Consider the following 13,984-nt stretch of genomic DNA (forward strand, 5'->3'; position numbering starts at 1 on the left):
AAAGTACTTTTATTTGTGGGGTACCAGTTTTCATGGATGGCTTTATCCACTAATTTAAGTGTCAAACAAAATATTACAACTGTTGTCCAAATAAAGACAAGGAAAGATCTCAATGTAGGTTTGACTACATGGATATGTGCATATCATCTAGAGAATACATCGAATATCAGCAAACACACTATGAACTATATATACAACTTCAGACAGGATTTAACCCATTTAATCTTTAAAAACCTAGACTACTATTTTTAACCTTTTAATTCTCATGGAAAATAAGTTTTGATCAATGAACGTCAGACTTCTGGTGATGATATGAAAGTGGTCATTTTATCTCCTCATGATTCTCAAGACAAAAAAAAATAATAATTTCATATTGGGCTTGCTTTTTTATTTCATAAGAATTAATTCTACAAATCAAAAGTACATTTGTAGCATTTTTTTATGTAACCTTTTTCTCTAAGTGACATGTTTATGGCACAATTAACACCTCTGATGATCGTTAATCTGTTGATCTTTTGATCTCAGGTTAATTAGTGTCATCACTTCAGATTACATGTGTATTACAATTAAAATGTTTACTTTGCAATTTTCTTCAATCAAGACAATTTGTAAGCATAGATGAATCAGCTTATTTCCAAAAGCAATTATTTTATCAAAAATTTGATGAACGATGACAGTAATGAAAAATAAACTAGTGAAAATGTACACCTTATTTTGCAATGTCCCATAAATCATTATTAACCCTAGTCACTGCAGGACATCGATATAGTGATGGCCCATTTAACTGTACTGTACTGCCGGTCGTCGATATATTGATAACTTCCGGTAGGTTCATTCAGTGCCGGTCATCGCTATATTGACTTTCTATATAAGGTAAATGTTTCGTGTTCTAGCCAATCAAATCACACAGATACTTTTATTTTAAGTCGATATTATGTCTGAAGAAAGATTTCCCTGTAGAAAGATGTTTTCATTGGTTGCTTCCCACATTCCATTCTAAAATAATTTTGATGACAAAATTGACCCCGTAGTTTGTTTACATTCGAGTATGAAACAATGGAAGTATTTGTAGATGAAAATCGTGATTTTGAAAGATGATTCGGACGAAGAATTTATAGGTTTTGATGAGGATAATCTAGAAAAGGACGAAAAAATAGCACCGTTTTAGGATACGTAGAAACCAGGATACACATGGTCTTGCTTTCGATTCTGAAAAGAAGTTAAACTTTGATGTTGGAGAAAATACAGAGATAAAAGATTACTTACGTTTATAATTATTAATTAAGATTTCATAAAAAAATTAGTTGAAGAACCAAACGGATGCATACTAGACTTTTTTGAGTTGGAGCAAGGGCAACAATATTGAAAAGTAAGATAACGATTTACAAGGAAAATTCACACTCGTGGTTTAAATTATTGGATGAAGTCAACTGGGTTGACATGAAGCAGCTCGTCATGAAATAATAAAATATATTATTTGTCTTTTTTTTGCTAATTAAATGAGATTTACAAATATTTTTAATAATCAAATAAATAAAAACGTAATTTTTCGACTTTCATTTGCTATATCTAAATAATTTCATAATCCACTGTCACTTATTTTATACTGTGCAATTCTGCATTCAATTCTGCAAAACAAACTCATTTAATGTTACTTTCTAAAATGTTCAAAAATCATTGAAAATTGATAAAACAATAACATGTGTAACACTGATACATTTCTCTAAAACAACTCGGCACAGTGAGATGCAGAGGCTAATTAGTATTTTCAAGAATCTTCGTTTCTGATGACTTCAAAATTTTCCCTCAATTTTTTTCAGAAAACTAAAATCCACAAATTGAATAATTTAAGAACATGCAACTTTTGCTCAAACCAAAAAACTGATACCCATGAATAAAAGTACTTTCACAGTAATACATTGAAATATCAATGATATAATGTTTATGTAAATTCAGACCTCATAAATTTATTAGCACTTTTAATTAAATGTCAACCATGTTGTACTGATATTCATTACAGTCTATAAACCAAATCATCTGAAGTATAACTTTCAAACAGATAGTAATTTGTTTCAATTTTCTTGTCCCAACAAACGTATCCACCCTATTTCTCAGAAACCATGAACGCTATTTTTGAAACGGATAATAAGTTACATGGTCCATTCTTAGTAACATGAATTTTATAAAAGTGCCTCCCATGGTTCCACAATGCATACATTCTGGAACAAGCCTTAATAATTCTGCTTTCCAACAGACACTTCTTATAAATCAAAAATTAATAACTTTAACTATAGTGATTACTATCTGTTAAACTCTTTTTTTTCAAAAACAGAAAAAAGTTACATTGCATATAAAAAACCGCTACTCACTCTGACCTCTAACAGAGTATAAAAAGACATAACTTGATAATCTCTATATTTCCGAATCTCATGTCAAAAACAAGCCTCCCTTTTCTGCTTTCTGATAAATTTCTTTCAAGACAAACAAATGGTAACTTACATGTTTGACAACCTCATGTCCATTCATGGCATATTTACAGACTTGATTGACTGTTACAACAGGAGGCATGGTTCCATTTATAATATTCTTGACTAAAATTTAAAAAAAAAAATTGTGTTAAAAACAATAATTTTCTTAAAAAAAATAAATTTCCAATAAACAATAAGCAATTTCTAGATTCAACTTTTATGCATGATAAAGACATGTAAAAAAGTTTTTTTTGTTTTTAAAAATAAATTTTCAACATCTATTGTTTTGAAAACATACTAATTTTAACAAAGAATAATATGTGTTTAAGTTCCATGTAACATTAAGAGTCCCACCAAATACATTTTCATTAATGCTTCCAGCTCTTTCAATTGTATCCCTTCTATAACTTTGACAACTGGATAGAAAGTATCATATGTCAATCATATTTCAGGATATGCTTACTCTTCCAAAGTATCTGTTTTCCCTCCTTAATTTATGACTTGGTACTACACATACTTCATTTTTTGCCTTGCTTAATTGCACATTTGTCTTCATTATAATTTCACTGGTCTTATTCTCATATAAAGAGACAGATTATAGGGGTCACTTATGGTAAATCAATTCTAATTTGCTCTGTAGAGAATATGTCTGAAAATCCTGGATCAGCAACTGGCATTATTCCATAATTATTATTTATTACTTAAATGCCAATCAACAACTTACCACATGCATAGGCTTGGCAATTACACTCTGTATCAATCACTGTGTAGTGAGAATCCTAGACAAATCAAATGACAAACATTAAAGTTTACTGATTTATCAATTGTGAAAAAAGGCAAATGACTTTGGAGGAAAAAATATAAAATGTCTACATTGGTTCAGCTAAAAAAAAATTCAAATAATAATCTTACAGCAGACATAAACAAATTCTAAAGTACATTCAAACTAAAATATAATGCATGTATAATAGTGCTATCAAATTGATATCTTGTTCCAACAATTCCAATATGAATGTCGGATTCATCATTGATCTTTTTTCAACAGAATCCTCCTTGATAGTGTTATAAAAATAATTGTCACAGAATTTGGAATAAAAAATATACACCCACTGTAACCTAAAAGACAAGTCAGGTTAAGGCCAATAGTTGGTCCTAATTTAAATAATGACTTTTCAAATTTTTTTTTAATAATGCCTTATTGCAAACAGTTGTGCTGGAATTTTCAATAGCAAACTTAATTAAATGTAAAACTTACTGGTTTGCATACAGGCGTTACCATTTTTGGACATGTGTTTGGACATTCTGTCAAAATAGAAAAAAAAACAAAAAACATGAGTGAAGAACTAATTTTTCTGTAAAATTAAATATACACATCATCAATTTGTTTTTATATGAATGTCTACATATACAACAATAACATCATGCTTGCATACCTGCCAACCTCTGAAACCTTCAAAGAGGGAGATCTCCCTCTTAGCTATGAAAGCTGAGGGGGAGATTTTGCGCGAACGACATTTTCAAGTGAAATATATGACGTGTTTATTTATTCATCTACAAAACACATATAAGAGTTAATAGATATACTTTGTTTCTTTAAATATGGTTATATCCTACAGAAGGAATGTTGTTTGTTTCTTTCCTATTTCATTATCTTTGACATTTGACCACTTTTCACCCCAGATACCTCTGTATGAAAGAGTGCAATCATGTTGTCTCAGACGGTGCATTAGTTTTTACAATTATAAATTCCACTAAATTTGGTTCAATACATACCTTATAAATTTCAATATAAACATTGAATAGCAGTATAGATCTTTTTAGATATTTTTAAAATATTTTTTTTTTGTCTTAAGGCATACAAAATCTTTTAATTGCCATCCTTTTATGATTCTTTGTTTAATTTGTATTTAGTTTATATTGTTTTATCAATTCACATTATTTTAAGAAGAGTAACTTAAAACAGGATTAAACAGGGGAAGTAACCCGAAATTTCTATGAAGTATAACACAAAGCTTGAAGCAAAAGTCGTTAATGATCGTTAATTAGTACTATATTTGACACCCAAGCTGTCAAGTGAAGCCATTTAATTTCACATGGTCTGTGATTTACAGGTAAAAACAACCATCAGTGACACAAAAACGTAATTATTGTTGACTTGTCATTCATGGTTGAAATATCCAAAAAACGGGAGCGTTGGCAGGTATGTGCTTGGAAAATTTAGTACATATTGGGGGAAACCAGAGATCGAGCAGTTTTATCTCAGCAAAAATTGCTTTAAGGCAAGAGAAAATTCAATTATTGTTTTCAATTGGTTTAACCAATATAATTGCTGTTTCCAATATATCCACAAAACAGCATCAATTGTGTTTCCTATTAAATGGGTAATACATTGTTTATTTAAAATTTTTAAATACCAATTTTGTATGGCCTTGTTTATCAACAATAAGTGACTTACCACAATTGTATTGTGGACAGCATTCACCAGCATTAGTCTGTTGTACAATTCTTGGTGATGTACAAGTTGGTGGCCGAGTTATACATTTCTCAGGTTTACATACAACAGTGTATTTGTCACAGCATCCATCTGTTGTCTTGACAACCATCAACTCTTCACCTTCTTTCAGAAGTGGTTTCACCATAGGTTGACATTTAGACAGATTACATGGTGCTAGAAAGATATGATGAAATCCTTTTTTCTAATAATTCAAATTGATTGATTGATTGGTGAAGCTATACGCAAGAGCTAATTTCAAATATTATAACAAGACATTTTTTAAAGATCAGACAAAAGGTCTTTCAATTTACTAAAACTTTAGTTTAAAGCGAAAATACTTATTACCAAATAAAAGTTCATCAATAAGATAACATGATATAAACTTCAAATCATTTTAAACTAATACAACATTGTCCCTATATTTGTAAATTATTCAAATAAAGTAGATAGGGAAACAGTGAATAAAAATTTGGACCATACAATCCAGATAAAAAATGTTCCTGAAAGGCTTTCTCTAGTCTACTTTAAGAACATCATATAAGATATAAACCAACTTTTCCTTACCTGGAGTTGTTGCAGTAGATACTGGTTGTGGAGACGCTGTGGTCACTGCTGATGGTACTGAAATGAAACAGAAAAAAATCATTTAATAAACCATGTTCTAAATCTACTAGTTATTTCACTCAAATTTTATGCACTATTGTTCAGTAGACCAAAATTTAACAAATTAATCTTCTTTCTGTCCTTCTGGTCACTGTTCTTACTGGCATACTTCAAAATTTCAAAATATATTATGAGAGGGGAAGGACAACATACCTATTTTCACTTGTAATATGAATCCTTAATCTTTACATCTTAAACTTATACAATTTCAGTTACTTTTCATCACTTTTGTTTATTTGTGTATGATTCTGTGCAAAAACTGCACTACTGAAGATTCTACATTTGGTTTAAGCATTTAAAACCCATATTCTATGAGATTTCGGTTTAGATCTATACCAATACAAATTCTTAAAACAAAAAATATTTTTTCAACATATTACTCATGAACAACTTTTTCATAAGACAGTCACAGGACACAATATAAATGCTAAAGTTTGATGTGTATTCTATATCAAAATGTGGATTGTTCAACTTTATAAGAGAAGCATAGCTCAACTGCAGTATACAGAACAAATAGTTCCTACAGACATTTACTTATTATCAATACTCTTATTTAGTTGATGGGACTATTTGTTTCGTTACTCCAGTTGATCCACACATTGCTTAATTATAGAAGCAGAAGCAATCAGCATTTCATTTTCTCTAAACTTTAAAAAGTAACAAGCATTCTTAGAGTATTGCATAGCAATACATAGTTTCCTACCGGTTAAAAACTTATTATCCTGGAACAAAATGCTAATTTGATCTATAACTTGTCATGGGGTAAAGTATATAACAAATATCAAATCAATATCTTCAAGCATGACAAAAAAAGTGTGGAAAACTGATTATTTGCGTGAATTTTCTAAGTCAGAGGACCATAACTCTGCAAAATAATCATCCAAACCAAACAAAATTGGAATTTAATCTTTAACTTGTCATGGTAAAACTATATACCAAATATCAAATCAATATTTTCACGCACAAAGAAAAAAGTGTAGAAAACTGATTTGCCGGACTGACAGAGTGCAAACCTAAAGTCCCCTTCAACACGAAGTTGATGGTGACTAAAAAGTACAGCTAGATTTAGGAAATTTATTCTTAGTTGAAATGTTTTTCTGTTAATAAAGGTGTGAATCATCTTAATATTAATTAATTAAGTTTTGTTTATTTCAAGAAAACATTAACTTACCACATTCACAAAAGTATCGAATCTTATAGTCAGAACATGGAGCAGGGAAGTTATCAGCATTATTACACACAACACCACCTTCTGGAGTACAAGTCATTACTTCACCTGATGAGTAATGAGCTGCATCTATATCTACATCCCAACATTCTACTGTAGAAATCTTTCCATAAGCACAGAAATGAGTTGCTTTTTGGTATTCAAGAGCAGATTTTTCCTTGTCACCAAGGGCATAAGTGTCTGGGTGATTTTCATTAATATAAGGAGACCATCCAGATCGGCATGCTACAATAAAAGAGATTGGTATCATATATGCATGAATTTCATTCTTTTCACAGATTCCTAAATGCTTTTAAAGTTTACTATTTACGATCTGCCTGTTCATGATGCTGTTCTATATAATTGGTTAAATCACAATAATTGCTTATTGCTTGTTTTATGTCCAGCAAAACATATACTGTAATAAATACATAATCAGGACGAGAACAAATAATACAAATAAAAATTCATCAATAAGATAAAATGATAAAAACTTAAAATCATTTTAAACTAATACAACAAATTCAAATTTTGCATTTTAGTACATTATTACCTTATACATACTTAAAACAATATGTGCTTTCAAAAACCCACCCCCTCCACAAAAAAAAAGACAAAAAAAACCTATATGAACCCATTGCTAGAACAAAAATATTTTAGCTTATTAAATAAACAGCTGCACCATGAGCGCATGATACGCCCCTCAATGTCATATCAGAAATTTATAAAAAACTAAAGGGAGGTTATTCTAATAGATATAAACCAGTCACCAAAGTTTCATGAAAACTACTCAAAGTATTTTTGAGTTATTGTCCGAAAACTGGAAAATGACCTTTTTTAAATGAATAAAACCCCATAACTCGGAAAAGTAAAATCTAAAATTTATAAAAATCAAAAGGGAGCTCACGTCAATAGATATAAACAATTCAGCAAAGTTTCATGAAAACTGCTCAAAGCATTTTTGAGTTATTGTCTGAGAACTGGAAAATCCACTTTTTTTAATGCAAATTGGTTAAAGCGTTTTTGAGTTATTGTACAACATGTTGACGACGGACAACGGTATACCATAACATGTCCCGTAAAATGGCGTATAAAGATTTGTTTGTTTGTCCCTATATTTGTAAATCATTCAAATAAAGTAGATAGGGAAACAGTGAATATAAATTTGGACCATATTGTCACTGCTGATGGTACTGAAATGAAACAGAAAAAAATCATTTAATAAACCATGTTCCAAATCTATTAGCTATTTCACTCAAATGTTATGAACTATTGTTCAGTAGACCAAAATTTAACAAATTAATCTTCTTTCTGACCTTCTGGTTACTGTTCTTACTGGCATACTTCAAAAAACTTCAAAAACTACACTACTGAAAATTCTACATTTGGTTTAAGCATTTAAAACCTATATTCTATGAGATTTCGGTTTAGATTTATACCAATACAAATTCTTAAAAAAAATAAATGGAGAATGTGTCCCCATGGACACAGATGATGCCCCCGCTTGCATACAACATTATAAAGGGACATAACTCAAGAACGATAAAAGTGACGCTACCTAAATTTGTACTTGATCTGAGTTTTAAGGTAATAAGTATTGTGTATAGGTTTCATAATGTTTGGTTGGGTCAAACTTCAAGTTACAGAACGGAAACTAAAAATTTTGCAACTTTTCGATTTATAAAGGGGCATAACTCGATAATGATTAAAGTGACGCTACCAAAATTCAACTTGATCCGTGTTTTGTGGTAAAAAGCATTGTGTATAAGTTTCATAACATTTGGTTGAGGCAACTTAAGTTAGAGAACGGAAACTAAAAATTTTGCATTTTTTTTCCATTTATAAAGGGGCATAACTCGAGAATGGTTAAAGTGACCCTACCAAAATTCAAACTTGATCTTTATTTTGTGGTAATAAGCATTGTGTATATGTTACATAAAATTTGGTTGAGGCAAACTTAAGTTAGAGAATGGAAACTAAAAATTTTGCAATTTTTCCATTTATAAAGGGGCATAACTCTAGAACAGTTAGAGTGACGATACAAAAATTCAATCTTGATCTGTGTTTTGTGATAATAAGCATTGTGTATAAGTTTCATAACATTTAGATGAGGCAAACTTAAGTTAGAGAACGGAAACTAAAAATTTTGCAAATTTTCCATTTATAAAGGGGCATAACTCTAGAACGGTTAAAGTGACGCCTACCAAAATTCAAACTTGATCTGTGTTTTGTGGTAATAAGCATGGTGCATAAGTTTCATAATATTTGGTTGAGGCAAACCAAAGTTAGAGAACTGAAACTAAAATTTTTGCAATTTTTCCATTTATAAAGGGGCATAACTCTAGAACGGTTAGAGTGACACTACCAAAATTCAATCTTGATCTGTATTTGGTGGTAATAAGCATTGTGTATAAGTTTCATAACATTTGGCTGAGGCAAACTTAAGTTAGAGAACGGAAACTAAAAATTTTGCAATTTTTATTCGACCGCAAAAATTTTGTGGTCGTACATTGGTATCACGTAGTCATCGTCTGAAGACACATTGGTTTCCGCACAATAACTTTTGTTTAAGTCTATGGATTTTCATGAAATTTTACCATAAGGTTTATGACCACAAAAGGAAGGTTGGGATTGCTTTTGGGGGTTATGATCCTAACAGTTTAGGAATTAGGGGCCAAAATGAAGCCCAAATAAGCATTTTTCTAGTTTCCAAACAATAACTTGTGAAATGGTGTATGGATCTCTCTGAAATTATACCACAAGTTACCATATCACAAAGGGATGGTAAGAATTTGCTTTGGGGGGTTATGACTCAAACTATTTAGGAATTAGGGGCAAAAAAGGGGGGAAAACAAGGGTTTCCAGGTTAATGGACAATTACCTAAGTACAAAACATAATTATAAAGCAGTGTAAGGGCGATAGTTCAAACACATATTGTCAAATTACCTCCCTTACACTGCTTGTAAATTATTTATAAAGAAATTGTCTTTAGGTGATTAGCTGTCAATTTGTTTTTAGAAGTTACTATTTTAAAAATGTTAATAAAGGTAATTTAATTATAGCCATGATTATGTATGTGAAGGAATTTTATTTTTAATATTACTATATAATGTTGCTGATGGAGGCTTTTTAATTTTAGGCATGATTATGATGTCATTTTCTATTTTAAAAAATATTTAATTTTAGCCATGATTATGTATGCGAAGGAATTTTATTTTTTAGATATTACTATTTAATGTTGCTGATGAAAGTATTTTAATTTTAGGCATGATTATGATGTCATTTTCTATTTTAATACTTTTATGATGTATTTAAATGGGGTTTTATGGTTGCAAAGTCCTAGCTGTCAATTTATTTTTAGAAGTTACTTTAAAATGCTGATGAAGGAATTTTATTTTTAGATATTACTATTAAAAGTTACTGATGAAGGTTTATTAATTTTAGCCATGACTATGATGTCATTTTCTATTTTAATACTTTTATGATGTATTTAAATGGGCTTTTATGGTTAAAAAAAGGCATTTTTCTAGTTTCCAGACAGTAACTTGTGATTAAGTGTATGGATCTCTCTAAATTTGTACTACAAGGTTCCATACTACAAAGGAAAGACTGCAATTGAGTTTGATGGTTAATGCTAAAAGGGGAATTCAAAAAGTTTGGGGGGAAGGGGGGTTTTCAATTTTTTTTAAAAGGGTTCATATATTTTTTTCAAAAGTTTCAAGAAGAAATCTTCAATTGCACAGTATTGCGCATTAGATTTGTAAGATCTTTGACCACATTTATTTTGTGTCAGAAACCTACATTATGTCAAAAATTTGATCACAATCCAAATTCAGATAGTATCAAGCTTGAATATTGTGTCAAAATTTGCCCCAACTGTTCAGGGTTCGACCACTGCGGTCGTATCAGGCTACGCTCAGCGAAGCATTTTATTCCATTAATAAAGGGGCATAACTCTAGAACGGTTAAAGTGACTCCACCAAAATTCAAATTTGATCTGTGTTTTGTGGTAATTAGCATTGTGTATAAGTTTCATAACATTTGGTAGAGGCAAACTCAAGTTAGAGAACACAAACCAATTTTGGGACGTACGTACGTACAGACGGACAAGGGTAAAACTTAATGCCCCCTCCGCTACGGCAGGGGCATAAAAAATATTTTTTTAACATATTATTCATGAACATGATGAACAACTTTTTCATAAGACAGTCACAGGACACAATATATATGCTAAAGTTTGATGTGGATTCTATATCAAAATGTGGATTGTTCAACTTTATAAGAGAAGCATAGCTCAACTGCAGTATACAGAACAAATAGCTCCTACAGACATTTACTTATTATCAATACTCTTATTTAGTTGATGGGACTATTTGTTCTGTTACTCCAGTTGATCCACACATTGCTTATGTTCATGACGCTGTTCTATATAATTGGTTAAATCACAATGATTGCTTATTGCTTGTTTTATGTCCAGCAAAACATATACTGTAATAAATACATAATCAGGACGAGAACAAATAATACAATAAATGAAAGAACCTTAGTGAGCACGCTCACATACCCCACGTCCCCACATTGTCATTGGAGAAATAAAATAAGTGTAAGAAAAAAAAATTGTATCAGAAAAAAAAATTGAATCATAATTTCCTGTCAATATGCACATCTACATAGTATGTCCTTATTATCTACACAGTTTCATAAAATTCTGTTGTGTGGTTTGAGAGGAGTTGCGATGACAAAAGGTTGCAGTAGTATATTGGGCAAATAAGTTCAAAGGGGCGTAACTCCTGGAAAAAAATTGAATCGTAATTTCCTGAAGATATGCACATCTACGTAGTATGTCCTTATTATCTGAAAAGGTTTCATGAAATTCTGTTGTGTGGTTTGAGAGGAGTTGCGATGACAAAAGGTTGCAGTAGTATATTGGGCAAATAAGTTCAAAGGGGCGTAACTCCTGGAAAAAAATTGAATCGTAATTTCCTGTCGATACGCACATCTACGTAGTATGTCCTTATTATCTGAAAAAGGTTTCATGAAATTCTGTTGTGTGGTTTGAGAGGAGTTGCGATGACAAGAAATAGGACTGACGGATTGACGGACTGACGGACGGACAGACGGACGGACGGACAGAAGGGTCATCAGAAAAAAAAATGAATCATAATTTCCTGTCAATATGCACATCTACATAGTATGTCCTTTTTATCTACACAGTTTCATGAAATTCTGTTGTGTGGTTTGAGAGGAGTTGCGATGACAAAAGGTTGCAGTAGTATATTGGGCAAATAAGTTCAAAGGGGCGTAACTCCTGGAAAAAAATTGAATCGTAATTTCCTGTCGATATGCACAACTAAATAGTATGTCCTTATTATCTAAAAAGGTTTCGTGAAATTCTGTTGTGTGGTTTGAGAGGAGTTGCGATGACAAGAAATAGGACTGACGGATTGACGGACGGACAGACGGACGGACGGACGGACAGAAGGGTCAAAAACATTATACCCTCCGCAACTCGTTGCGTGGGGTATAATAATTTGGTTTGTTGATAAAAAGTAGAAGAAAGTGATGGACTACCATAGAAAAACAAGGAAAGGTTATTTTCAGCAAAAAAAATAAATAAATTTCTTCGCTGAGCGCAGTTGGATACGACTGCAGAGGTCCAACCCTGAACAGTTGGGGCAAAATTGGACACAATGTTTACCTCCCTCCCCCTTTTTTTTGCCAAAAAAAATATTTGAAGAAATTTTCTTTTTAATTTCTGAAATCTGAAATGAGAAAAAATTGTCCCCCCCCTCACAATTTCTTTTTTTAACTCCCCCCAATTTTTTTTTCACCTCCCCCCCCCCTTTTCCAAAATTCTTTCCCTCAAGATATGGTCATAATCTCAATTCAAATTTCCAATGGAGTTTGCAACCATAATTACCCATTTAAATACATCATAAAAGTCTTAAAATAGAAAATGACATACATAATCATGGCTAAAATTAATATTCCTTAATCAGCATTTTTAAATAGTAACTTCGAAAAATAAATTGACAGCTAATCACCTTAAGACAATACAACATTTCTTTATACATAATTTAAAAGCAGTGTAAGGGAGGTAATCCAAACATAACATTGAACTTTTTTTTAATTGTCCATTAACCAGGAAACCCTTGTTTTTCCCCCTTTTTTGCCCTTTATTCCTAAACGGTTTGAGCCATAACCCCCCAAAGCCAATCCTAACCATCCCTTTGTGGTATGGAAACTTGTGGTATAATTTCAGAGAGATCCATACACCGTTCCAGAAGTTTAGCCTGGAAACTAGAAAAATGCTTATTTGGGCCCCTTTTTGGCCCCTAATTCCTAAGCTGTTAGGACTATAACCCCCAAAATCAATCCCAACCTTCCTTTTGTGGTTATAAACCTTGTGTTTAAATTTCATAGATTTCTATTTACATTTACTAAAGTTATTGTCCGAAAACCAAATGTCTTTGGACAACACTGACGACGATGACGTGATACCAAATATTTTTGCGGTCGTATAAAAATGTTGCATCCCAACAGCTCTAATGTTGTATCAGGATCTGAGAGAAAAGCAACCTTTCCACTGGAGCCTTCAAATTCTTACATTCACAGATTAACTGAACAATTAATTACAATGATTAGATGTCTATTTAATATAAGAATTACCTGAACCTGAGACTGTTGTTGTTTGATCTTTATGTGGTCGAGCTAAAAATAAGACAACAAAATTATTTATAATTCAATGCTTTACTCAGCAACTAAACAGTTCAAATTACAGTTTATACTATTAAATGTTTTTTGTTCATTCAATTAGTCACATCACTACTTTGTGGTATTTTCCAAAAAGTCTCCATATTTGTGTAAATAAGTATGACTTTTCAAAAATGAAATTACAATAAAAAATTATCGACAAAGACTTTCAACCAAACATGAACTTTTCTCTTTTCCATTTCATGATTTAAACATATACTGAATGATGATAATTATATATCTGATCAAAGAAAAAAACTTTCACATTATTCTAGTCCAGTGATATCTAAGATATCTTTTTCACTTGATTTGCTTCTTTTGTTTTATAAGTTAAGAACCTGTGTCACCAAAACAACTGATATAGTTACCAGTAGTATAATTCTGAAAGTTTTTTGTTA

At 31.3% G+C, this 13,984-nt stretch overlaps 1 protein-coding gene across 1 annotated transcript in view; it reads right to left on the reverse strand.

The window, feature by feature from the left end:
• Nucleotides 1–13,984, reverse strand: part of LOC127728961 (mucin-5AC-like) — a 243,755-nt gene that overhangs the window by 14,411 nt on the left and 215,360 nt on the right. Inside the window, exons 62-68 of the mRNA XM_052236541.1 lie at nt 13,503–13,544; nt 6,797–7,078; nt 5,527–5,583; nt 4,924–5,136; nt 3,724–3,770; nt 3,193–3,247; nt 2,500–2,591 (exon numbers count right to left, since the gene is read on the reverse strand). Coding sequence (XP_052092501.1) covers nt 2,500–2,591; nt 3,193–3,247; nt 3,724–3,770; nt 4,924–5,136; nt 5,527–5,583; nt 6,797–7,078; nt 13,503–13,544 — 788 coding nt within the window. The remainder of the gene's footprint in view (nt 1–2,499; nt 2,592–3,192; nt 3,248–3,723; nt 3,771–4,923; nt 5,137–5,526; nt 5,584–6,796; nt 7,079–13,502; nt 13,545–13,984) is intronic.

Source organism: Mytilus californianus, unplaced genomic scaffold (assembly GCF_021869535.1).
Source record: "Mytilus californianus isolate M0D057914Y unplaced genomic scaffold, xbMytCali1.0.p SCAF_2, whole genome shotgun sequence".
Lineage (NCBI taxonomy): Eukaryota > Metazoa > Mollusca > Bivalvia > Mytilida > Mytilidae > Mytilus > Mytilus californianus.